Source organism: Mobula birostris, chromosome 3 (assembly GCF_030028105.1).
Source record: "Mobula birostris isolate sMobBir1 chromosome 3, sMobBir1.hap1, whole genome shotgun sequence".
Lineage (NCBI taxonomy): Eukaryota > Metazoa > Chordata > Chondrichthyes > Myliobatiformes > Myliobatidae > Mobula > Mobula birostris.
In genome coordinates this window covers 2,606,908-2,633,338 of record NC_092372.1, presented here as the reverse complement: position 1 = coordinate 2,633,338, position 26,431 = coordinate 2,606,908, and the positions used below count along the sequence as shown (strand labels likewise).

The window sequence follows — 26,431 nt, the reverse complement described above, 5'->3', positions numbered from 1 at the left end:
ATTATAGGGATGACTTGCAGCAGACTGAAAAGCTTGAGCATGTAGATATTAAGAAAGAGGATGTGCTGGAGCTTTTGGAAAGCATCAAGTTGGATAAGTCACCGGGACCGGATGAGATGTACCCCAGGCTACTGTGGGAGGTGAGGGAGGAGATTGCTGAGCCTCTGGTGATAATCTTTGCATCATCAACGGGAACGGGAGAGGTTCCGGAGGATTGGAGGGTTGTGGATGTTGTTCCTTTATTCAAGAAAGGGAGTAGAAATAGCCCAGGAAATTATAGATCAGTGAGTCTTACTTCAGTGGTTGGTAAGTTGACGGAGAAGGTCCTGAGAGGCAGGATTTATGAACATTTGGAGAGGTATGATATGATTAGGAATAGTCAACATGGCTTTGTCAAAGGCAGGTTGTGCCTTATGAGCCTGATTAAATTTTCTGAGGATGTGACTAAACACATTGATAATGGTAGAGCAGTAGATGTAGTGTATATGGATTTCAGCAAGGCATTTGATAAGGTTCCTCATGGTAACCTCAATCAAAAAGTAAGGAGGCATGGGATCCAAGGGGACATTGCTTGGTGGATCCAGAACTGGCTTGCCCACATAAGGTAAAGAGTGGTTGTAGACGGGTCATATTCTGCATGGAGGCCAGTGACCAGTGATGTGCCTCAGGGATCTGTTCTGGGACGCTTACTCTTTGTGATTTTTATAAATGACCTGGATGAGGAAGTGGAGGGATGTGTTAGTAAGTTTGCTGATGACACAAAGGTTGGGGGTGTTGTGGATAGTGTGGAGGGCTGTCAGTGGTTACAGCGGGATATTAATAGGATGCAAAACTGGGCTGAGAAGTGGCAGATGGAGTTCAACCCAGATAAGTGTGAGGTGGTTCATTTTGGTAGGTCAAATAGAAAGACAGAATATACTATTAATGGTAAGACTCTTGGCAGTGTGGAGGATCAGAGGTATTTTGGGGTTCGAGTCCATAGGACACTCAAAGCTGCTACACAGTTTGACTCTGTGATTAAGTAGGTGTATGGTGTATTGGCCTTCATCAATCATGGGATTGAGTTTAGGAGCCAAGAGGTAATGTGGCAGCTATATAGGACCCTGGTCAGACCCCACTTGGAGTACTGTGCTCAATTCTGGTCACCTCACTACAGGAAGGATGTGGAAACCATAGAAAGGGTGCAGAGGAGATTTACAAGGATGTTGCCTGGATTGGGGAGCATGCCTTATGAGAATAGGTTGAGTGAACTTGGCCTTTTCTCCTTGGAGCGACAGAGGATGAGAGGTGATCTGATAGAGGTGTATAATAATGAGAGGCATTGATCGTGTGGATAGTCAGAGGCTTTTTTCCCAGGGCTGAGATGGCTAACACGAGAGGGCACAGGTTTAAGGTGCTTGGAAGTACGTACAGAGGAGATGTCAGGGGTAAGTTGTTTTACTCAGAGAGCGGTGAGTGTGTGGAATGAGCTGCCAGCAATGGTGATGGAGGCAGATACGATAGGGTCTTTTAAGAGACTCCTGGACAGGTATATGGAGCTCAGAAAAATAGAGGGCTATGGGTAACCCTAGGTAATTTCTCAGGTAAGGATTGTTTGGCACAGCTTTGTGGGCCGAAGGGCCTGTATTGTGCTGTAGGTTTTCCAAGTTTCTAAGTCTACTTGTAATTACCTTTCACAGCCTGTAGTTTCTCTATTAAGTTCCAGAAATTGGGATTACAAATTTGCTGCAAATACAGGAAACTGCACAATAGGGATCTTGTTAATTTCTTTATTAAAATTTAATCAGTTGCCATGTGAATTTGTGATATTATATATTCATACACTGTTCTCTTAACAGCAGTGTTTAAATTTTAATATTTTGGAATGTATATTTGCATATTAATTTAAATAATTTACTCTTGCTGCACCCCTAAATAGCTGCAGGAACGTTAGTCAATATTTTTGCTTAAATTCCATTTAAACAGGAAATGAAGCTGCAGGTCACATTTATTATCTCCATGTAACAGAGCTTTTATCCAAACTTATCCATCTGAATTTTCAGTAAATAATTTGCATTTGCAAGTTTGTATGTACAATAACCAAGCTAACAAGTTTTACATGAAATACTGATATAATATTACATTAGCAGCAGCTATAAATCACACAATATTAGGAAATGACAATTCCTTACTGGAGCTAACTGCAGAAAATCAGCTTTGCTGTTAAGTCTAGTAACAAATACTGGTTTATTGCAATGCACTGAAAATTGAATGGATTTGTACTTAAGGATATCATCAAACACCTTGAATATTAATTGCAATCTGCAGTAATTAAAACATTTTGTTATCAATACAACCTGTAAATAATCCAGATTATTTAAAACTTGGGCTGGTAGAAGTATACCTGGCCACTAAGGCACCCAGAGGCAAGCTGACAATGAGTGGGCGAGAACTTCGTTGTAAGCACGACATCACTGTGCGAATAAATAGTTCTAATTTCCTTCAGTGAAACGGCTTCTCTTGGTAAACAATCGCACAGTTCATTGCAATGGCTGTCAAACCCTAATAAGCGTATTCCATGGCCAAACGGGGAACAAATCAAACGCCCATCTGGGCTGAAGCAAAGTTCCTTAATGTAACCACGACCAACATTAGCTTCTTCAATGTAGTGTGTCAGGCAGAGAGAGCAACGAGGAGAGGCTGTCTGAACTGGAGGTCCGTCTTGGAATTCATATATACAGGTCCACTGGGTAAAAATAAACACATCAGGTCAGTCAGCGGAGCAAGCAACAGCTGTGAAAAACAAGAAGTTTCACTTTCTGAACCCTTCACCATGTCCTTAAATGACAAAAGTAAAATCTGAAGATCAGAAAGTAGTGGAAATACTGACAAATCTGTTGGAATTCTTCGAGGAAATAACAAGCAGGATAAACAAAGCAGAATTGGTGGAGAAGGCCGGGAACTGGGGTTGAGGAGGAGATTTAAAAGAATGATCAGCCATGATTGAGTGGCGGAGCGGACTCGATGGGCCCAGATGGCCTAATTCTGCTCCTGTGTCTTATGGTCTTATTATGAAAATAAACTAGAACAAAATATAAAAACAGATAGTAAAAGTTGTTAAAATTATATAAAGTGGAAAAGGATGGCTTGAGTGAACGCAGGTCCCTTGGAGGACGAGAAGAGGGAACTGATATTGGGTAATGAGGAAATGGCAGAGGCTTTGAATGACTATTTTCTGTCGGTCTTCATGGTAGAGGACGTACCTAACATGCCAAAGCGACACATTATGGATGTGATGAGAGGAGAGGACCTCGATACAATAGCTATCACTAAAGAGGTAGTGCTGAGCAAACTTGTAGGATGTATCCCAGGATACTGAGAGAAACGGCAGAGGCTTTGGTGATAATTTACTAAAATCCTTTGGACTCTGGGCAGGTCCCGGTGGATTGGAAGACGGCAAATGTCACGCCACTGTTCAGAAAAGGATGTAAGCAAAAGGCGGGTAACTCTCGGCCAGTTAGTTTAACATCCGTAGTTGGGAAAATGCTTGAAGCGATCATTAAAGAAGAAACAACGAGGCATCTGGAAAGAAATGGATCCATCAGGCAGACACAGCCACAATTCAGCAAAGGCAGGTCCTGTTTGACAAACTTACTGGAGTTCTTTGAGGATATAATGAGGGCAGTGGGTAGAGGGGAACAGATGGACGTTATTTACTTGGATTTCCAGAAGGCGTTCGATAAGGTGCCACAAAAAGACTTATCCATAAGATAAGGATGCATAGAGTTTGGGGTGATGTATTAGCATGGATAGAGAATTGGCTAACGAATAAAAAGCAGAGAGTTGGGATACATGGGTGTTACTCTGACTGGCAATCAGTTGACAATTCTTCCCAACATTGTAGCATTCCATAGCACTGAGAATCTCAGGTGAGCTACATCATTAACACGGGGGTGGTGGAGGTGGGTAATTCAGTGGATCACGTTACTGATCCACTAGAAAATTGACAGGGGAATCAGTGCCAAGCTGAACACAGGCAACGTGACTGTGATGTACACGGTTAGTCTTATTAAATCCACTCACCTCTTGATCATCACTACTGCTTGTGCACCGAATTAATGCAGCCCAGCCTTTAGGGTGAAGTTGTAAAGATGTGATACAGCTTCTTCGGTCTCTTTCCACAGGAATCTCTGGTGATAAAACTTCAAGGCTATTGCTTGGAAATCCACCTGTAATACACAATTATTGAATTGAATTGATTTTATAATTGTCACAAGTATTGACAGATACAGTGAAAAAATGTCTTGCATTCTGTTCATACAGATCAGGTTACACAATGTATTGTAGTCTTATTTAGCATACAACCCACCATTCCAGCCCCCCGAGCCTCGCCGGCCAGAAACCACCCATTTAACCCTGGCCTAATCAGGACAATTCACAATGACCAATAACCTGCTGACCGGTACGCCTTTGGACTGTGAGAGGACACCTGAGGACCCAGATGAAACTACCCATGGAAGGACATACAAACTTCCACTAGGCGGTATTGGAATTGAAACATAGGAGAACTATAGCACAATACAGGCCCCTCGGCCCACAACGCTGTGCCGAACATGTACTGCGAGTTCTGGTGCCCTTACTAGAATAGTGTCACGCTGTTACACTACCGTAAAACAATAACAAAGTATAACAGTTACAGGAGGAAGTGCGGTGCAGGTAAACAATCAGATCACAATGATCATAATCCATCTTACAATACTAGGGAAGCGGCTGGAGGAACAGCGTATTATATTCTGTTTGGGTAGCCCCAACCTGATGCATGAACATCAATTTCTCAAACTACAGGTAATGCACCCCCCATTCACCATTTCCCATCCCCTTTTCCCTCTCTCACCTCATCTCGCTGCTTCTTATTTCCACCACCTCCCTCTGGTGCTCCCCCCTTTTCTTCCATTGCCTTTCTCTCTTTTACCAACTTACATCCCAGCTCCTTATTTCATACCCTCTCCCTTCAGCTTTCACCTGTCACCTGGTGGTTCTCTCTCCCCTCCTTCCACCTTTTAAATCCACTCCTCAGCTTTTTCTCTCCAGTCCTGCCAAAGGGTCTTGGCCCGAAACGTTGACTGTACTTGTTTCATAGATGCTGCCTGGCCTGCTGAGTTCCTCCAGCATTTTGTGTATGTTACAATACCAGGGAACCACGCAATTGTCTGGGCTGGAAACTGTCCTTCAGTCTGCTGCGCATGCTTTCAGCAAGTATTATTTCAAAAGCCCTTAAATATAACTTCAGAAATCCTGTCCCACTAATTTAATTGAGGTTTCTGGAGGACGCAAGCAAGGACACTGATGAAGACAGGGTGGGGCTACACGTTGTCTTTAAAGACCTGAGTAATGCATCAGGCAAAGTACTGAATGAACAGCTCATGCACAAGGTTCAAACACGTGGTATCCACAGCACGTTGGTGAACTGGATCCAGAGCTGGCTTGGCGTAGGAGACAATGCGTAGGCATGGACTGAAGTTTTCTGATCAGAAGTACGCACCTAGTGGTGTACCACAAGGATCATTGCTGGGACTTTGTGATATATATTAATGATTTGGATATGAATGTAGGAGATGTTTGCAGGTGACAGAAACATTTTGTGTTGTGGATAGTGAGGAAGGCTGTGCAAGTCTACAGTAAGATGTAGTGTACGGAACTACAAAAGGTTGGTTTTCAGGTGCAGCAGGCTACCAAGAAAGCAAATGGGATGATGGCCTTCATTGTTAGCGGAATTGAGTTTGAGAACAGGGAGGTTATGCTGCAACTATACAGGGTCCTGGTGAGGCCGCACCTGGAGTACTGTGTGCAGTTCTGGTCTCCATACTTGAGGAAGGATATACTGGCTTTGGAGGTGGTGCAGAGGAGGTTCACCAGGTAGATTCCAGAGGTGAGGGGGTTAGACGATGAGGAGAGATTGAGTCACCTGGGACTGTACTCGCTGGAATTCAGAAGAATGAGAGGAGAGCTTACAGAAACATTTAAAATTATGAAAGAGAAAGATAAGATAGAGGCAGGAAAGTTGTTTCCTCTATTAGGTGAGACTAGAACTAGGGGACATCGCCTCAAGATACAGGACATAGAACATCACAGCACGTTACAGGCCCTTCAGCTCACAATGTTGTACCGACCACGTAACCTGCTCTAGAAACTGCCTTGAGTTTCCCGAGCACAGAGCCATCTATTTTCTAAGCTCCATGTACCTATCTAAGAAGCTCTTAAAAGACCCAATTCTATCCACTTCCACCACCGCTATCGGCAGTGCATTCCATGCACCCACCACTCTGTGTGTGAAAAACACCATAAAACTACGGCCCGTCGTCTCAGCCATTTCAGCCCTGGGAAAAAGCCTCTGGCTATCCACATGATCAATGCCTCTCATCATCTTATAAGACCATAATTACCAAAAGACATAGAAACATAGAACATATAACTAAAAAAAATCTACAGCACTACAGGCCCTTCGGCCCACAAAGTTGTGCCAAACATGTCCCTACCTTAAAAATTACCAGGCTTACCTATAGCCCTCTATTTTTCTAAGCTCCATGTACCTAGTCAAAAGTCTCTTAAAAGACCCTATAGTATCCGCCTCCACCACCATTGCCGGCAGCCCATTCCACACACTCACCACTCTCTGAGTAAAAAATTTACCCCTGACATCTCCTCTGTACCTACTCCCCAGCACCTTAAACCTGTGTCCTCTTGCGGCAACCATTTCAGTCCTGGGAAAAAGCCTCTGACTATCCACACAATCAATGCCTCTCATCATCTTATACACCTCCATCAGGTCACCTCTCATCCTCCGTCACTCCAAGGAGAAAAGGCCAAGTTCACTCAACCTATTCTCATAAGGCATGCTCCCGAATCCAGGCAACATCCTTGTAAATCTCCTCTGCACCCTTTCTATGGCTTCCACATCCTTCCTGTAGTGAGGCAACCAGAACTGAGCACAGTACTCCAAGTGGGGTCTGACCAGGGTCCTATATAGCTGCCACATTACCTCTTGGCTCCTTACGCCTTCTTAACCACAGAGTCAACCTGCGCAGCTGCTTTGAGTGTCCTGTGCACTCGGATCCCAAGATCCCTCTGATCCTGAATTAGGAGCAGAATTATACCATTTGGCCCATTGAGTCTGCTCCGCCATTTAATCATGGCTGAGTACTCCAAGTGGGGTCTGACCAAGGTCTTATGTAGCCTTAACATTACCTCACAGCTCTTGAACTCAATCCCACAGTCAATGAATCCCAACACACCATATGCCTTCTTAACAATGTTGTCAACCTGCGCAGCACCCCAAGATCTCTCAGATCCTGCACACTTCCAACAGTTATATTATATTCTGTCTTCAAATTGGACCTACCAAAATAAACCACTTCACATTTAGCTGGGTTGAATCCCATCAGCCTAGTTCTGCAATCTATCAATGTCCCGCTGTAACCTCTGACAACCCTCCAGACTATCCACAACACCCCCAACTTTTGTGTCATCAGCAAACTTACTAACCCATCCCTCCACTTCCTCATGCAGGTCATTTATAAAAATCACAAAGAAGAGGGGTCCCAGATCACACTGGTCACTGACCTCCACGCAGAATACGAATCATCCAAAGCACTCTTTGCCTTCTGTGGGTAAGCCAGTTCTGGATCCACAAAGCAAGGCCTCCTTACTTTCTGAAGGAGCCTTGCACAGGAAACCTTATCAAATGCTTTAGTGAAATCTATATACACTACATCCACTGCTCTACCTTCAGCAACGTGTTTTGTTACATCAAGTTTTCTCTCATGTTCCCTTCAAGCTTATCAACTCCTCATCTTTACAGTGAGACCTTACAATCTGAAGTTATTGGACATTATTATGATGGATTCCGTTACCTTTTCCATCTGCACTCGCACAAGCCTGAGACGGAGTTTTCTCAGAGCTCCAGGATGCACCAACCTGATGATTTTGTGACTGTAAACCAGGCAAGCTACAAGAAGATAAATTCAAATCTGGAGAGATGAAACACAGAAATTTTAAACATTAGCTGTTAACAGCTGGTCCCAATTTATGTGTCTGCTCCTATAGCTGAGGAGACTCAATGGGCTGAATGGCCTAATTCTGTTCCGATGTCTTAGGGTCTATTCGTCAGATTTACCGAGTAAATGAACGTACAGAGGATTCTGGTTAATTGGGAAACATTGGGACCAGTACATTTTGGTCCAATGAACAAAGAAACATAGAAAACCTACAGCACAATACAGGCCCTTCGGCCCACAATGCTGTGCTGAACATGTACTTACCTTAGAAATTACCGAGGGTTACCCATAGCCCTCTATTTTTCTAAGCTCCATGTACCTACCCAGGAGTCTCTTAAAAGACCTTATTATATCCACCTCCACCACCGGCAGCCCATTCCACACACTCACCACTCTCTGCGTAAAAAACTTAGCCCTGACTTCTCCTCTGTACCTACTTCCAAACACATTAAAGCTGTGCCCGCTCGTGTTAGCCATTTTAGCCCTGGGAAAAAGCCTCTGCCTATTCACACCATAGAACCACAGAACACCACAGCACAGAAAACAGGCCATTCGGCCCTTCTAGTCTGTGCCAAAACTTTATTCCGCTAATCCCATTGACCTGCATCCAGTCCCTATCCCTCCAGACCTCTCCCATCCATGTATCTATCCAATTTATCCTTAAAACTTAAGAGTGAGCCCGCATTTACCATGTCAGATGGCAGCTTGTTCCACACTCCCACCACTCTGAGTTGAGAAGTTCCCCCTAATGTTCCCTCTAAACCTTTCCCCTTTCACCCTAAAGCCATGTCCTCTCGTGTTTATCTCTCCTAATCTAAGTGGAAAGAGCCTACTCACATTTACTCTGTCTATACCCCTCATAATTTTGTAGACCTCTATAAAAATCACCCCTCATTCTTTTACGCTCCAAGGAATAAAGTCCTAACCTGTTCAATCTTTCCTTGTAACTCAACTCCTGAAGACCCGGCAACATCCTAGTAAATCTTCTCTGCACTCTTTCAATCTTACTGATATCCTTCCTATAGTTAGGTGACCAGAAATGCACACAATACTCCAAATTTGGCCCCACCAATATCTTATGCAACCTCGCTATAACATCCCAACTCCTATACTCAATACTCTGATTTATGAGTGCCAGGATGCCAAAAGCCTTCTTTACAACCCTGTATACCTGTGACGCCACTTTCAGGGAATTATGTATGTGAACTCCCATACCTCTTTGTTCCTCCGCACTCCTCAGTGCCCTACCATTTACTGTGTATGTCCTACCTTGATCTGTCCTTCCAAAATGCAACATCTCAATGCCTCTCATCATCTTACACACCTCTAATTAAGCGGCTGCCACAATTTGCCAGTTTCATGAAAAAAGACAAACTATTATTTAACTGAGTAACAAATTTTGGATTTAAATGTAATACAGAACAAATTGGAACACTACCAATACTATAAAATTGTGTATTAGTTCCTAATATAGTGGATTCCAGTTAATTGGACCGTCAGCAAAGCTGCTTATTTGGGACAATTAAAGAACAAAAACTAATCAAGAAAATAGCTGGGATTCTCTTTGTTTATTTGGGATATTATGCTGCTTACTTGGGGCAGGAGACCGTTGCCAAACTTTTCTAATTAAGTCAGTCACGTGCGCTTGTGTGGCCGTTGGACACTGCACCATACTTACAGCAAACAGTATTGAAATAGCATCATCTGTGTGTGTTTGTGTTCGAAAAGCAGTGATTTTCGTCACTGATAGTTGGTGAGAGCGAGGCAGCAAGACAATTCAGAAATGTTTTGTTTACTGCGGGTTTCAAGCATTCAGGCTTGGTGATGCCAGAAACTGCCAGAAAAAATGAAACAAATTCACTACTATTTAGAATTTTAAGGTACTGATTATCATCTTGAATGTTACCTTCGGACACTCAGCTCTTAACTGTGGCTCTGCTTGCCTGCGATAGCGGACGCACCCCGGTACGCCACTTCAACAGGCGGGCGAATCAGCAGAGGGTTGCCAGCGGGTCTCATGCCCTGCTGAGGTAGGGATAAGCCTGCCTACCTGGAGAAGGACTGGGCAGATGGGATCTACAGCCAGATCCAAGAGTCAGGAAGAGCTCCGGACAGCGAAAGGCACGACAAGGCACAGAAGTAGCACGGTCATCCACTGCAACCAATGAAGACACAGTTGTGATGACAATTCAGACCACTGACCTGGGCTTAAGGACGGGAAAGTCGAACTGCCCCACTGCAACAGCTTTTCCACTTTAAAAACTCTACTGCACAGCTTTCCTGTCATCGTCAGAAATGACTGACAACCACCAATAGTACTGGTGGTGTTCTAGTTCGTTCTTTATTTCATTTAAATACATAATTTGTTACTTAATTAAATGGAAGTTTGTCTTTTTTATACCTTTTTAACTATTTCCATGAAACTTTGGCAAATTGGGCCAAAATGCAATGGTCCCAATGTGCCCCAATTAACCAAAAGCCAAATGTAGTTATCGACGGAGGAATTCATCCAGTGGGTGCATTCTTTAGACTGGCTGTTAATGACCAAAATCAGTGTAGATAATGGACTGCCTTCATACAATGCTGTCAACAATTGCATCCTCCAAATCTTCATTTTCATTATAAATTCAAGATGATTGTCAATACTTTTCAAATTCGTCACAGTTCCCAACCTTAAAGTAGTGAAATTGTTTCATTTTTATTCCAGGTCTTTTCTGGCATCCCCAAGCCTGATTGCTTGAAACTGCAGTGAGCAAAACAGTTCTGAATTGTCTTACTGCTTATTTCTCACCAACTATCAGTGACAAAAATCACTGCTTTTTGAACACAAACACACGCAACTGATACTATTTAAAAACTGTTCACTCTAAGCACAGTGCAGTGTCGAACAGCCACACAAGTACATGGATCTGACACAAGTTAGAAACCTTTTGCAACAATCTCCTGCCCCAATTAAGCAGCATTCTGTCCAAAATAAACAAAGGGAATCACAGCCATCTTCTCAATTAGTTTTTGTTCTTGTCCCAGATAAGCAGCTGCCCCGATTAACCAGAATCCAGTGTACTATCAACATTCATGTGAGAAATCTGCAAAAAAAAGAAATATGCAAGTTAATAATAATATTCATAATGTGGATGACGACAGGTTCTCTTCATGGAATCAAAGAGGCATGACACAGCTAGCAAAATTCAGTTAAGCATGTCCCTGCCAGTCCATTTTTGCCAGCCATGGACTTAAGGTTAAATATATTTCTCAGTTGCTAGTCCGTGACTTGTCCAGTGTTCATCCAAGGATTTCAAATGTGTTGAAGACGTCTTGTCTCCACCATGTTATCAGATAGCAAAATGCAGACCCTCATCACTCTTTAAGCATTTTTTAAAATTTGACTTCCTTCTAACCTTCTACTGATTGACTTAAATCTATTTATTTAAACTTAAATAGGTTAACCCTGCAGGTGCAGAAATTGCCAGGATCCTAGCAGAGATATTTAGATCATTCTTAGTGACAGGTTAGGTACCAGACAATGGGAGGATAGCGAATGTTGTTCCATTGTTAAAAATAGGCTCTAAAAATAAACTAAGAAATTATAGGCTGGTGAGTCTGACAACAAAGTATGAGAAAGTTATTGGAAGATACTCTAAAGGACCGGACATATAAGTATTTGGATAGACATAGACTGATTAAGGATAGTCAGCATGGCTTTGTGAATTGTAGATCATATCTAACCAATCTAGTAGAGTTTTTCAAAGATACCAGGAAAGTTGATGAAGGCAAGTCAGTGGATGTTTTAGCAAGGCATTTGACAAAGTCCTGCATGGAAGGTTGGTCAAAATGGTTCAGTCACTCAACATTCAAGATGAGGTAGTAAATTGGATTAGACATTGACTTTTGGGAGAAGCCAGAGTGGTAGTAGATGATTGCCTTTCTGACTGTAGGCCCGTGACAAATGCAGTGCCAAAGGATCATTGCTGGCTCCACTGTTGTGTCTCATCTACATAAATGATCCAGATTAACTGAATCAGCAAATTTGCGGTTGACACCAAGACTGGGGGTATATTCGACAGCGAGGAAGGTTATCATGGCTTGCAGTGCGATCGAGACCAGCTGAAAAAAACAGGCTGAAAAATGGCAGGTGGAATTTAATGCAGACAAGTGCAAGGTGCTACATTTCAGAAGGACCAGCCAACGTAGATCTTGCACAGTGAACTGTAGGGTACAGAGCAGTGTAGTAGAACAAAGGGATCTGGGAATACAGGTCCACGATTCACTAAACGTGGCATCACAGGCAGATAGGGTCGTAAAGAAAACTTTGCACATTGGCCTTCATAAATCAAAGTATTGAGCACAGGAGATGAGATGTTATGTTCAAGTTGTAAAGGACATTGGTGAGGCCTAATTTGGAGTATTGTGTGCAGTTTTGGTCACCTACCTACAGGAAATATGTAAATAAAGTTGAAAGAACACAGAGAAAACTTATAAGGATGTTGCCAGATCTAAAGGACCTGAGTTATAAGGAAAGATTAAATAGGTTAGGACTTTATTCATAGAAACATAGAAAACCCACAGCACAATACAGGCCCTTCAGCCCACAATGCTGTACCGAACATGTACTTATTTTAGAATTACCCCTCTATTTTTCTATGTAGCTGTCCAGGAGCCTCTTAAAACATCCTATCGTATCCGCCTCCACCACCGTTGCCGGCAGCCCATTCCATGCACTCACCACTCTCTGCGTAAAAAACTTACCCCTGACATCTCCTCTGTACCAACTTCCAAGCACCTTAAAACTATGCCCTCTCGTGTTAGCCATTTCAGCCCTGAGAAAAAGCCTCTGACTATCCACACAATCAATGCCTCTCATCATCTTATACACCTCTATCAGGTCACTTCTCATCCTCTGTCGCTCCAAGGAGAAAAGGCCGAGTTCACTCAACCTATTCTCGTAAGCCATGCTCCCCAATCCAGGCAACATCCTTGTAAAACTCCTATGCACACTTTTTATAGTTTCCACATCCTTCCTGTAGTGAGGTGACCAGATCTCAGCACAGTACTCCAAGTGGGGTCTGACCAGGGTCCCATCCAGCTGTAACATTACCTATCGGCTCTTGAACTCAGTCCTACGGCTGATGAAGGCCAATACACCGTATGCCTTCTTAACCACAGAGTCAACCTGCACAGCAGCTTTGAGTGCCCTATGAACTTGGACTCCAAGATCCCTCTGATCCTCCACACTGTCAAGTGTCTTACCATTAATAATATATTCTACCATCATATTTGACCTACTAAAATGAACCACCTCACACTTATCTGGGTTGAACTCCATCTACCACTCCTCAGCCCAGTTATGCATCCTATCGATGTCCCGCTGTAACCTCTGACAGCCCTCCACACTATCCACAACACCCCCAACCTTTGTGTCATCAGCAAATTTACTAACCCATCCCTCCACTTCCTCATCCAGGTCATTTATAAAAATCACGAACAGAAGGGGTCCCAGAACAGATCCGAGGCACACCACTGGTCACCGACCTCCACGCAGAATATGACCCGTTTACAACTACTCTTTGCCTTCTGTGGGCAAGCCAATTCTAGATCCACAAAGCAATGTCCCCTTGGATCCCATGCCTCCTTACTTTCTCAATAAGCCTTACATGGGGAACCTTATCGAATGCCTTGCTGAAATCCAAAAACCCTACATCTACTGCTCTACTTTCATCAAAGTGTTTAGTCACATCCTCAAAAAATTCAATCAGGCTCGTAAGGTACAACCTACCTTTGACAAAGCCATGCTGACTATTCCTAATCATATTATGCCTCTCCAAGTGTTCATAAATCCTGCCTCTCAGGATCTTCTCCGTCAACTTACCAACCACTGAAGTAAGACCCACTGGTCTATAATGTCCTGGGCTATCTCTACTTTCTGAAATATCTAAAGCCTGGTACTCAGGAAGAAGCCATTCCTGCCCCTAAGCCATCCAAGTCTCTGCAACGACCCTTTCTAAATCCTTTGTAGTAATTTTTTGTTCATGTATAGAGGAGCGGAGTTAACAACAAATAATAATTTTAGTCGATGTAATATGACAGCAAAGCTTTGTTTCTTTTTTTTTGGTTTACTTGTTTTTTTTAGTTTGGGGGTTTCTTTTTTCTTTCTTTATAAAATATCTTTTTCATGGTCAGTTACTATGAGATTGAGAGGTTAAACTATATTTGTTACTTGGAATCCGTGCTTGTACATGTTAACTGTTATTATTGTAATCCTGATCTCTATGTATCATGACTATTATTGTTATGCTTATTAATCTTAAAACTTAATAAAAAGATTGAAAAAAGAAGGAAAATCTCTGTAATGGCCATAACATCATAGCTCCAAGGACTGATCCATGCTGTAAGTTCATCCGCTTTGCTCATGATGCTTCTTGCATTAAAATAGACACACCTCAAACCATCGGTCTGAGCGCGTCCCTTCTCTATCACCTGCCTATCCTCCCTCTCACACTGCCAACAAGTCTACTCCATTTGTGAGCCAACAGCCCCTTCCCCAGTCTCTTCAGTTTGGTTCCCACCCCCCAGCAATTCTAGTTTAAACTCTCCCCATTAGACTTAGCAATCCTCCCCGCCAGGATATTGGTCCCCCTGGGATTCAAGTGCAACCCGTCCTTTTTGTACAGGTCACACCTGCCCCAAAAGAGGTCCCAATGATCCAGAAATCTGAATCCCTGCCCCCTGCTCCAATCCCTCAGCCACACATTTATCCTCCACCTCATTCTATTCCTATACTCACTGTCACGTGGCACAGGCAGTAATCCCGAGATTACCACCTTTGTGGTCCTGCTTCTCAACTTCCTTCCCAACTCCCTGTAGTCTGTTTTCAGGACCTCCTCCCTTTTCCTACCTATGTCGTTGGTACCGATATGTACCACGACCTCTGGCTGTTCACCTTTACATTTCAGGATATCGTGGACACGATCAGAAATATCCCGGACCCTGGCACCTGGGAGACAAACTACCATCCGAGTTTCTTTCCTGCGTCCACAGAATCGCCTGTCTGATCCCCTAACTATAGAGTCCCCTATCACTACTGCCTTCCTCTTCCTTTCCCTACCCTTCTGAGCCACAGGGCCAGACTCTGTGCCAGAGGCATGGCCACTGTTGCTTCCCCCAGGTAGGTCGTCCTCCCCCAAACAGTACTCAAACAGGAGTACTTATTGTCAAGGGGTACAGCCACAGGGGTACTCTCTAGTATCTGACTCTTGCCCTTCCCGCTCCTGACTGTGACCCACTCAGCTGTCTCCCGAGGCCCCGGTGTGACTACTTGCCCATAGCTCCTCTGTATCACCTCCTCACTCTCCCTGATCAGACAAAGGTTATCGAGCTGTATCTCCAGTTCCCTAACCCAGTCCCTAAGGAGCTGCAGCTCGATGCACCTGGCACAGGTGTGGCCGTCCGGGAGGCTGGGAGTCTCCCTGACATCCCACATCTGACACCCAGTACAGAACACTGGCCTCGCAGATATACTTCCTGTTTCTATTCTTCACAAGTTACTTACCTTGCCTTGACCCATTATTGCCAGAGCCCCACTAAGCCAAAGCCCTCCTGCTCGGTCTCCTTCTACTCCCAACGCCTGCTCTATAAAGCAGTCTTCTTTTTAAATTCTTCCCGCTGGTCTAACTAGCTGATATCCACGTGTCTGTGCAGTCATGCCTTGATCGAACCGCTAAAGAAAAAATGCTCTCCTTTTAAATTCTTGGAATGTAGAAGATTGAGAGGAGATTTGACAGAGGTATACAAAATTATGAGGGGTACAGATACAGTAAATGCAAGCAGGCTTTTTCCACTGAGGTTGGAGAGGACTACAACCAGAGGTCATGGGTTACAGGTGAAAGGTAAAAAGTTTGAGGTGAACATGAGAGGAAACTTCTTCACTCAGAACGAGTTACGAGTACGTGGTGCATGCAAGCTGAATTTCAATTGTGACGAGATCTGAAGGAGTATTCAATACGGACTGTTCCTTTGAAATGGCAGAGAGAGCAGAGAGCGTGTGTGAGTGACAGAGCAACAGAAAGCCTGTGAGTTGCCTTGGGAACAGCAAGGCGGAGCTCTATGATGGACGGCTGGTGTTCAGCATGCAGAGATAAATACAAGGTCAGCTGGTAGACAGACAGACACATGGTTTTGGACACTGGCTGAGCTTTGTTGTGCCCACAGAAAGGTGGGTTTTTAGAGGATCGATCAGGAGAATCGATCAGTGGCTCTCGCAGTGTGGACAAGGTGGGAAGTTGTTAGTGTGTCCAACCCTCGCCTGGGTTGATAACTTACCCACAGAAGATGGTCTCCTTGTTGTGATCACATTCGGTGACTTCTAAAGGATTTCGGAGGACACGCAGACGCACTAAGGTATGGTGAAGTTACCACTATCCTGTTCAGGTGCCCACGAGTGTGGAACTGAGGATCGATTGAGAGGAATCGATCTGTGATTATTGGTGCGTGAAAAAGCGACCTTCTGGAGTCTACCCGTGTGTCTAACCCTCGCCTGGGTTGGTAGACTATCACTTGAAGACGGTGCTCTTAAGTTGGTCAAGTTTGGCTAACTTGGAAGTTTCGGAGGACAACGGGAAGATCGACAGCATCAGCTCACCTGAAGAACTAAACACCCCTCTCTCTCCATCACTACTCAACTCAATACCACGAACTGAACTGAACTTTACTTATCACCGTAAGACTGTATCTATTTACTCGTAGGCTTGAAGAAGCTTGGTTTCTATATTTCCACACATATATAACCATTACTAATCTGTTTGAATTATCTGATTTTATATTACTGTATTGCGTAGTTACTAATAAACAAGTGTTAGTGAACAGCAATACCAGACTCCAAAGTGTTTTCTATTTCTGCTGGTTCTTTATCCCGTCACAGGGTACGTGACAGAATGTTTAAGTGAAGTTTGGGTAGGTACGTGGATGGTAGGGGTATGGAGGGCGATAGAGCAGGTGCAGACCGTTCAAATAGACAGTTTAAATGGTTTGGCACATACTAGATGGGCCAAAGGGCTTTTTTTCTGTGTGTACTTTTCTGTGACATTAATTCCTGTCCCTTTTTTGCTGAAGAAAGTCATGCTGTTGATCTCAGTTATTTTTGGGTGTCTCACAACTATATTCATCTTATTTAAATCTCCCTCATTCTTCTTAATTCCAAAAACACAATCTTGACCATCGTTCTTCATAACTTCCCCAGTTCTTGCAAAGTTCTGTGTGGTGTGTAGATTGAAATGCATGGATCCGCAGGAACACTGTGGTCTTATGGGTTGGGTAAGATCCAGGATCAGCCATGATGGTACGGCAGAGCAGACTCGATGGGCTGAATGGCCTAATTCTGCCCCTATATCTTATGGTCTTATTGACTCGATAACTCAGATTAAGAATTGTCTTGCACAGAAAACAGGGGGCTCTGATGGCAGACCACAGTACATGTGCTTGCAACACTGTGTGTCTGACAGAGTGATCAGCAGCACTGGGGCTCCACAGGGGACTGTCTTGTCTCCCTTTCTCTTCACCATTTACACCTCGGACTTCAACTACTGCACAGAGTCTTGTCATCTTCAGAAGTTTTCAGATGACTCTGCCATAGTTGGATGCATCAGCAAGGGAGATGAGGCTGAGTACAGGGCTACGGTAGGAAACTTTGTCACATGGTGTGAGCAGAATTATCTGCAGCTTAATGTGAAAAAGACTAAGGAGCTGGTGGTAGACCTGAGGAGAGCTAAGGTACCGGTGACCCCTGTTTTCATCCAGGGGGTCACTGTGGACATGGTGGAGGATTACAAATACATGGGGATACGAATTGACAATAAACTGGACTGGTTAAAGAACACCGAGGCTGTCTACAAGAAGGGTCAGAGCCGTCTCTATTTCCTGAAGAGACTGAGGTCCTTTAACATCTGCTGGACGATGCTGAGGATGTTCTACGAGTCTGTGGTGGCCAGTGTTATCATGTTTGCTGTTGTGTGCTGGGGCAGCAGGCTGAGGGTAGCAGACACCAACAGAATCAACAAACTCATTCGTAAGGCCAGTGATGTTGTGGGGATGGAACTGGACTCTCTGACAGTGGTGTCTGGAAAGAGGATGCTGTCTAAGTTGCATGCCATCTTGGACAATGTCTCCTGTCCACTACATAATGGACTGGTTGGGCACAGGAGTACATTCAGCCAGAGACTCATTCCACCGAGATGCAGCACAGAGCGTCATAGGAAGTCATTCCTGCCTGTGGCCATCAAACTTTACAACTCCTCCCTTGGAGGGTCAGACACCCTGAGCCAATAGGCTGGTCCTGGACTTATTTCCTGGTATAATTTACATAATACTATTTAACTATTTATGGTTTTATTACTATTTATTATTTATGGAGCAACTGTAACGAAAACCAGTTTCCCCCGGGATCAATAAAGTATGACTATGACTATGACTATGACTATGTAAGTCTAACTGGAGGCCTGTGACCAGTGGTGTTCCACAGGGATCAGTGCTGGGACCTCTGTTGTTCGTGATATATATCAATGACTTGGATGAACATGTAGACAGATTAGTTAGCAAGTGGAAGGTTATGAAGAATTAGTGGAGTTGCAGGAATGAGGAGGGTTACTGGAGGATACAGTGGGAATACGGATTAGACACAGTTACAGATGGGAAAATGGGAGATGATTAAGCTAAGAAAGTGTGAGGTGTTGCACTTTAGGACATCAGATGCAAGGGGAAAGCAGACATAAGAACCCTGAACAGTACTGGTATGCAAAGGGATCCCAGTATCCAAGTCCACAGCTTGCTGAACGTGGCAACGGCAGGAGTCAGAGTGGCTGAAAAGGCAGACGGCACGTTGGCGTCCACTGGTCAGGGCATCATGTATCATATCAGGAGGTTGTGCGTGAGGCTGCACTTGGGAATAGTGTGTGCAATTCTGGTTGCTCCATTACAAGAAGGATATGGAAGCTGAGGGAAGACTTTACTTGGATCCTGCCTAGACTGGAGAATACTTGTTATAACAAGAGGCTGGACGAACTTGGATTGTTTGCTTTGGGTAGGTGGAGTCTGATGGGAGACCTGACACAAGTTCATCAAATTATGGAAGACACAGATAGACACAACTCGAATTTCTTTCTCAGGGTAGAACTGTCAAATAGTAGAGAGCAGAGCTTTAAGGGGAGAGGGAGAAAGTTTAAAGGAGATATGCTGAGTAGGTTTCTGTTTTTCCACAGAGAGTAGTAGGCAAGGGAAAGGGCAGCTCTGGTTCACACGTTAATGTTCTGAAGAGTGAACATTGTGAGTCAGGAAAAAAGTCTATTACAGATTGTCAGGTATGATGTTGTGACCATCACTGAATCGTGGCTGAAGGATGGTTGTAGTTGGGAGCTGAATGTCCAAGGTTACACGTTATATTGGAGGGATAGGAAGGTAGGCAGAGGGGGTGGTGTGATTCTACTGGTAAAGAATGGCATCAAATCAGTAGAAAGATGTGGCATAGGATCAGAAGATGCTGAATCTTTGTGGGTTGAGTTAAGAAACTGCAAGGGTAAAAGGACATTGGAAACATAGAAAACCTACAGCACAATACAGGCCCTTCAGCCCACAAAGTTGTGCCGAACATGTCCCTACCTTAGAAATTACTAGGCTTACCTATAGCCCTCTATTTTTCTAAGCTCTATGTACCTATCTTAAAAGACCCTATCATATCCACCTCCACCACCGCTGCCGGCAGCCCATTGCACGCACTCACCACCCTCTAAGTAAAAAACTTACCCCTGACATCTCCTCTGTACCTACCCCCCAGCACCTTAAACCTGTGTCCTCTTGTGGCAACCATTTCAGTCCTGGGAAAAAGCCTCTGACTATCCACACAATCAATGCCTCTCATCATCTTGTACACATCTATCAGGTCACCTCTCATCCTCCGTCGCTCCAAGAAGAAAAGGCCGACTTCACTCAAACTATTGTCATAAGACATGCTCCTCAATCCAGGTAACATCCTTGTAAGTCTCCTGTGCACCCTTTCTATGGTTTCCACATCCTTCCTGTAGTGAGGTGACCAGAACTGAGCACAGTACTCCAAGTGAGGTCTGACCAGGGTCCTATATAGCTGCAACATTACCTCTTGGCTCCTAAATTCAATTCCACAATTGATGAAGGCCAATGCACCGTATGCCTTCTTAACCACACAGTCAACCTGCGCAGCTGTTTTAAGTCAAAAGGGCAATGTTATGATAGTCATTGGAGATTTTAACATCCAGGTCGATTGGGAAAATCAGGTTGGTAATGAATCTCAAGAGAGTGAGTTTGTTGGATGTCTAAGAGATAGCTTTTTAGAGCAGTTTGTTGTTGGGCCTACTAGGAGATCAGCTATACTGGATCAGCTGTTATCTGATGTACCGAAGGTGATTAGGGAGCTTACGGTAAAAGAACTCTTAGGAACCAGTGATCACAATATGATTGTGTTCAATTTGAAATTTGACAGGGAGAAAGTAAAGTCTGATGTAGCAGTATTTCAGTGGAGTAAGGGAAATTACAGTGGTGTGAGAGGAGTTGGCCAAAGTAAATTGGAAGGAACTGCTGGCTGTCAGGGATGTCAGCAGAGAAGCAACGGTGTGCATTTCTGGGAAAAATGAGGAAGGTGCAGGAAATGTGTATTCCAAAAATGAAGAAATACTCAAATGGTAAAATAGAACAACTATGGCTGACAAGGGAAGTCAAAGCTAATGTAAAAACAAAAGAAAGGGCACACAACAAAGCAAAAATTGGTGGGAAGGTTTTAAAAACCTGCAGAGCAACTAAAAGAATTATTAGAAGGGAAAAGATGAAATATGAAAGCAAGCTAGCAAATAACAGCAAAACAGATAGTAAAAGCTTTGGCAAGTACGTAAAAAATAAAAGAGAGATGAGAGTAGATATAGGACCACTAGAAAATGAGGCAGGAGAAATAATAATGAGGGACAAGAAGATGGCTGATGAACTAAATGAGTATTTTGCATACTGGAAAATACAGGACTGGAAAATTGCAAATGTCACCCCACTCTAAGAAAGGAGGAAGGCAGCAGAAAGGAAATTATAGCCCAGTTAGCCTGACCTCAGTAGTTGGGAATATGTTAGAGTCAATTGTTAAGGATGACGTGATGGAGTACTTGGTGACAAAGGACAAGACAGTACATAGTAAGAATTGTTTCCTTCAGGGAAAATCCTGCCTGAAGAACCTGTTGGAATTCTTTGAGATTGCAAGTAGTTTAGATAAAGGGGATGCAGTGGATGTTGTAAATTTGGACTTTCAGAAGGCCTTTGACAAGGTGCCACACATGAGGCTGCATACCAAGTTAAGAGCCCATGGTATTACAGAAAAGTTACTCACATGGTTAGAGCATTGGCTGATTGATAGGAGGCAGCGACTGGGAATAAAAGGATCCTTGTCTGGTTGGTTGCCAGTGACTAGTGGTGTTCAACAGAGGTCGGTGTTGGGACCACTTCTTTTTATGCTGTATGTCAATGAGTTAGATGATGGAATAGATGGCTTTGTTGCCAAGTTTGCAGATGATACAAAGACTGATGGAGGGACTGGTACTGCTGAGGAAACAGGAAGACCGCAGAAGGACTTAGACAGATTAGGAGAATGGGCAAGAAAGTGGCAAATGAAATAGCATGTTGGAAATTGCACGGTGATGCACTTTGGTAGTAGAAATAAATGTGTGGACTATTTTCTAAACGGGGAGAAAATCTAAAAGCCTGAGATGCAAAGGGACTTGGGCTGACTTGCAGGTTGAGTCGGTGGTGAGGAAGGCAAGTACAATGTTAGCATTCATTTCAAGACGTCTAGAATACAAGAGCAGGGATGAGATGCTGAGGCTTTTAAGACACTGGTGAGGCCTCAACTTGAGTACTGTGAATAGTTTTGGGCTCCTCATCTTAAAAGAGATGTGCTGGCATTGGAGAGGGTCCACAGGAGGTTCACAAGGATAATTCCAGGAATGAAAGGGTTATCATACGAGGAATGTTTGATGGCTCTGGGTCTGTACTAGCTGGAATTTAGAAGGGTGAGGGGGGAATCTCATTGAAACCTTCCGAATGTTGAAAGGCCTAGACAGAGTAGATGTGGGAAGGATGTTTCCCATGGTGGAAGAGTCTAGGACAAGAGGGCACAGCCTCAGGATAGAGGGATGCCCTTTCAAAACAGAGATGTGGAGAAATTTCTTTAGCCAGAGGGTGTTGAATTTGTGGAATTTCTTGCCACGAGCAGCTGTGGAGGCCAGGTCGTTGGGTGTACTTAAGGCAGAGATTGACAGGTTCTTGATTTGATATGGCATCAAAGGTTACTGGGGAGAAGGCTGGGAACTGGAGTTGAGGAGGATAAAAAAGGATCAGCCATGATTGAATGGTAGAGCAGACTTGATGGGCCAAACGGCTTAATTCTGCTCCTATGTCTTATGGTTTGACGGTTTATAAAATGCAGGACGTAAGGAGTTGTAATGTTGAATTGTGACCTCTGTCATGTGCCAATGAGTCTAAGAATAGGACGATATGGCAATCCACCAACATGAATCCCAACAGTGGATAACGTAGTAATCCAAATGGAACTAATTGAAATTCAGTGTAACTCGGTTTTGAAGTATAAATTTGAGACTGTGGGTCTGGACTCATTCTATCAATTCCTGGGATCAATATACTCCAAGATGACAGACTTTGCCTCAAAGATCCTTTGCATGTTCTGGACAACCTATCTCTGTGGGCAGGCGTTCTCCATAATGAACATTAACAAATCCAAACTGCGCTCGCAGCTGACACACAGACATCTAAATGAGATTATGAAAATCACAACTGCCCAGAAACTGGTCCCTGATGTTGACAGGCTGGTTAAAGCCAAGAGATGCCAGGTGTCTGGAAGCAACAAGTGAAAAATGAGTGACACTGTTCGATGCACTGCGTCACGTAAGCAAAATGCATTATGAAATATTGAGTGTCATAATATTGTGATTCATTCATTTTCTGACTATTCTATGATTGTAAATGTGATCACTTCAATAAAAATTAGAGGCTAACTGTGTTCATTGTCTGAGTTTGATTGCTGGAAGCAGGCTAATAAACATTAGGTGCAGTTGTGTAGCCTACATTTACGATTTGTTTCATTAGGTCTACATTTGTGTTTGCTAATGTTCGATTTCAAATGGTTTATTAATGGAAAGGGTGTGGCTCCCAAAACGATCTTAACCAAAATAGCATTGTTTTTCCTCTCTCTCATCACAACTTTCTTGTAGCTTACGACTGCTAGCTTGCTAGGCAATCTTCTTCATAAGAAACGAAATTCGTAAAGTGAAACACTTTGTAGTTATAGCAGAGACTGAGACACATGAGAGAAAGTTGAAAAATCGAAGGCGTTCGCGCATGCACAACTGATTCAACCCGCATGAAGTCGCATTTTGCACCTAAAATTAGTTTGACACCCCTGGTCTAAGACCAGAGGACACAGCCACAGAATAGAGGGTCGTCCTTTTAGAATGGAGATGAGGAGGAATTTCTTTAGCCAGTGTGTGGTGAGTCTGTGGAATTCATTGCCACAGGCAACTGTGGATACAAAGTCTTTATGTATATTTAAGGCAGAGGTTCTTAGATTCTTGATTGGTCAGAACATGGAGGAATACAGGGAAAAGGCAGGAGATTGTGGCTGTGAGGAAAATTGGATCAGCCATGATGAAATGGCAAAGCAGACTCGATGGGCCAAATGGCCTAATTCTGCTCCTATGTCTTATAGTCTTATGGGATTACAACCACGGGTGATGGGTTAAGGGAAAAAGGTGAGAAGCTTAAGGGGAACTGGAGGGGAAACTTCTTCACTCAGAGGGTTGTACTCTCTAATGACTATGGCATACATTTAGAACATCTGAAATCCATATTACAAATTCACAAAACCAGATTCTCTGAAAGCACTTGTAACCTTAAGAAATTAAAGTGAAATTTTTACTGAACTAACCTGTCCCTGAAGCAGAGCGTTTGCCTCTGAAACTACGGTGCATGGAAACTTCTAGAGACTGGGTTAAATCAAGATCATGGAGAATTAGCAGGTAACCAGATGATGTGGATATCAGCATCTTTGAACAATCTGGTGTTAGGCGCATTCGCATCAAGTAGCGGGTGTGAAAGAATTTTTTATGTGGACAGCCATCTTCTGTGCATCTGTTTAAACACAAAATGAAAGAAACTGTCAAAATATTATCTTTACAGATAAAGATTTGTTACAAACTACGCATTAGATCGCCTCACAAGAGCAAATTATTTGAACAACATTCTGCAAAGTTGATGCTCCCACTCCCACAGAGGGACAGCACTTCAACCTGTTAAAGCATCAGCAATTCTTCCAGAATTTCTGCAAATCATTGCATCACTGAATGGAGTTTTAATGAGTAACTTTGAAACTAGAGGGATGAGGGAAGTGGGCCAAATGGTAGAAGGAATTTAACTCTGACAAATGCAAGGTGATGCAATTCGGCAAGTTAAACCAGGTCAGTAAGAACCCAGGAGAATATCGTAAAAAGGGAAACCTTAGAGTCCAATAAATAGATCCCTGAAACTGGCAACACAGGTAGTTAGGGTGGATAAAGAAGGCAATTAAAAAACTGACTTTCATTGTTCAGGGCAATGAGTACTGCACAAGTCATTTGATATTAGGACATAGAAAACTACAGCACAGTACAGGCCCTTTGGCCCATGATGTTGTGCTGACTTTTAACCTACTCTCAGATCAATGTACCCTTCCCTGCCCCATAGCCCTCCATTTTTCTTTCATCCATGAGCCTATGAGTCTCTTAAATGTCCCTAATCTATCCGCTTCTATCACCACCCCAGCAGGTTGTTCCACAGCCCCACCATTCCCTGTGTAAAAAAAACTACCTCTGACATCCTCCCTACGCTTTCCTCCAATCACCTTAAAATTATGCCCCCTCAGCCACCCCCACCCCCCATATTAACCATTTTCACCCTGGGAAAAGTCTCTGGCTTTCCACTCTATCTATACCTCTTATCTGGTACATGATCTCACCATCCTTTGGTCCAAAAAGAATAGCCATAGTTCACTCAATCCATGATGCTACTTTCAATGAATTATCGACCTGTATTCCCTGATCCCTAATTTCCTTCTAGAGCAGGGGGTTCCCAATGTTTTTTATGCCATGGACCCCTACCATTAATTGAGGGGTCTGTGGACCCCAGCTTGGGAACCCCTTCTCGAGAGGGAGATTTTAACTTCCAATATGAACACGGTAACTCTAGAGAGAGACTTTAACTTCACTAATATTGACTGGGCAGCTCTAGTGGGAGATTTTAACTTCAGTAATATTGACTGGGACATCCACTGGGCTTGGTCAGGCTCCTGAGTGAGATTTTAAATTCACTAGTATTGACTGGGTAGCTCCAGTGGGAGATTTTAACTTCAGTAATATTGACTGGGACATCCACTGGGCTTGGTCAGGCTCCTCGGTGAGATTTTAAATTCACCAGTATTGACTGGGTAGCATCAGAGGGAGATTTTAACTTCAGTAATATTGACTGAGCCACCCACTGGGCCTGGTACACTCTAGACAAGGGTGTTCCCAACCTTTTTTTATGTCATGGACCAATACAATTAATTGAGGGATCCGTAGACCCTACATTGGGAATCCCTTCTCTACAGGGAGGTTTTAACTTCACTAATATTGACTGTGGCTCTTTAATATTGACTGGGAAGCATTAGAGCAGAGGTTCCCAACCTTTTTAATGCCATGGACCAATACCATTAAACAAGGGATCTGTAGACTGCTGGTTGGAAATCACTGCTCTAGGGGGAGATTCTAACTTCACTAACATTGACTTAACCACCCTGCAGGAGTTCCCAAACTGGGGTTCACACACTCCATGCTTAGTGGTACTGGTCCGCAGCAAAAAAAATTGTTGGGAACCCCTGCCCTAGAGGGAGGTTTAAACTTCACTAATATTGCAAACAAGAGAAAACTTAGAGATGCTGGAAATCCAAAGCAACACACAGAATATGCTGGAAGAACTCAGCATGCCAGCATCTACGGAAAAGAGTACAGCTGGCGTTGGGCCAAGACCTTTTCATCAGGACTGGAGACAAAAGGTGAGGAGTTGGAGTAAGAAGGTGGGGGGAGGGGAAGAAGAAACACAAGGTGATGGGTGAAACTGAGAGGGGGAGAGGGGCTGAAGTAAAGAGCTGGGAAGTTGATTGGTGAAAGAGATACAGGGCTGGAGAAGGGGGGAGTCTGATAGGAGGGAGCAGAAGGCCATGGAAGAAAGAAGAGGGGAGAGGAGCACCAGAGGGAGGTGATGGGCAGGCAATGAGATAAGGTGAGATAGGGAGAAGGGAATGCAGAATGGAGAGGAGG

At 43.7% G+C, this 26,431-nt stretch overlaps 1 protein-coding gene across 1 annotated transcript in view; it reads right to left on the bottom strand.

The window, feature by feature from the left end:
* Window positions 1-1,755: 1,755 nt before the first annotated feature.
* The window catches only part of wdr32 (WD repeat domain 32), a 76,666-nt gene continuing 51,990 nt past the window's right edge, over window positions 1,756-26,431 (bottom strand). Inside the window, exons 4-7 of the mRNA XM_072252145.1 lie at window positions 24,028-24,230; window positions 7,890-8,006; window positions 4,063-4,208; window positions 1,756-2,725 (exon numbers count right to left, since the gene is read on the bottom strand). Coding sequence (XP_072108246.1) covers window positions 2,357-2,725; window positions 4,063-4,208; window positions 7,890-8,006; window positions 24,028-24,230 — 835 coding nt within the window. The 3' untranslated portion in view covers window positions 1,756-2,356. The remainder of the gene's footprint in view (window positions 2,726-4,062; window positions 4,209-7,889; window positions 8,007-24,027; window positions 24,231-26,431) is intronic.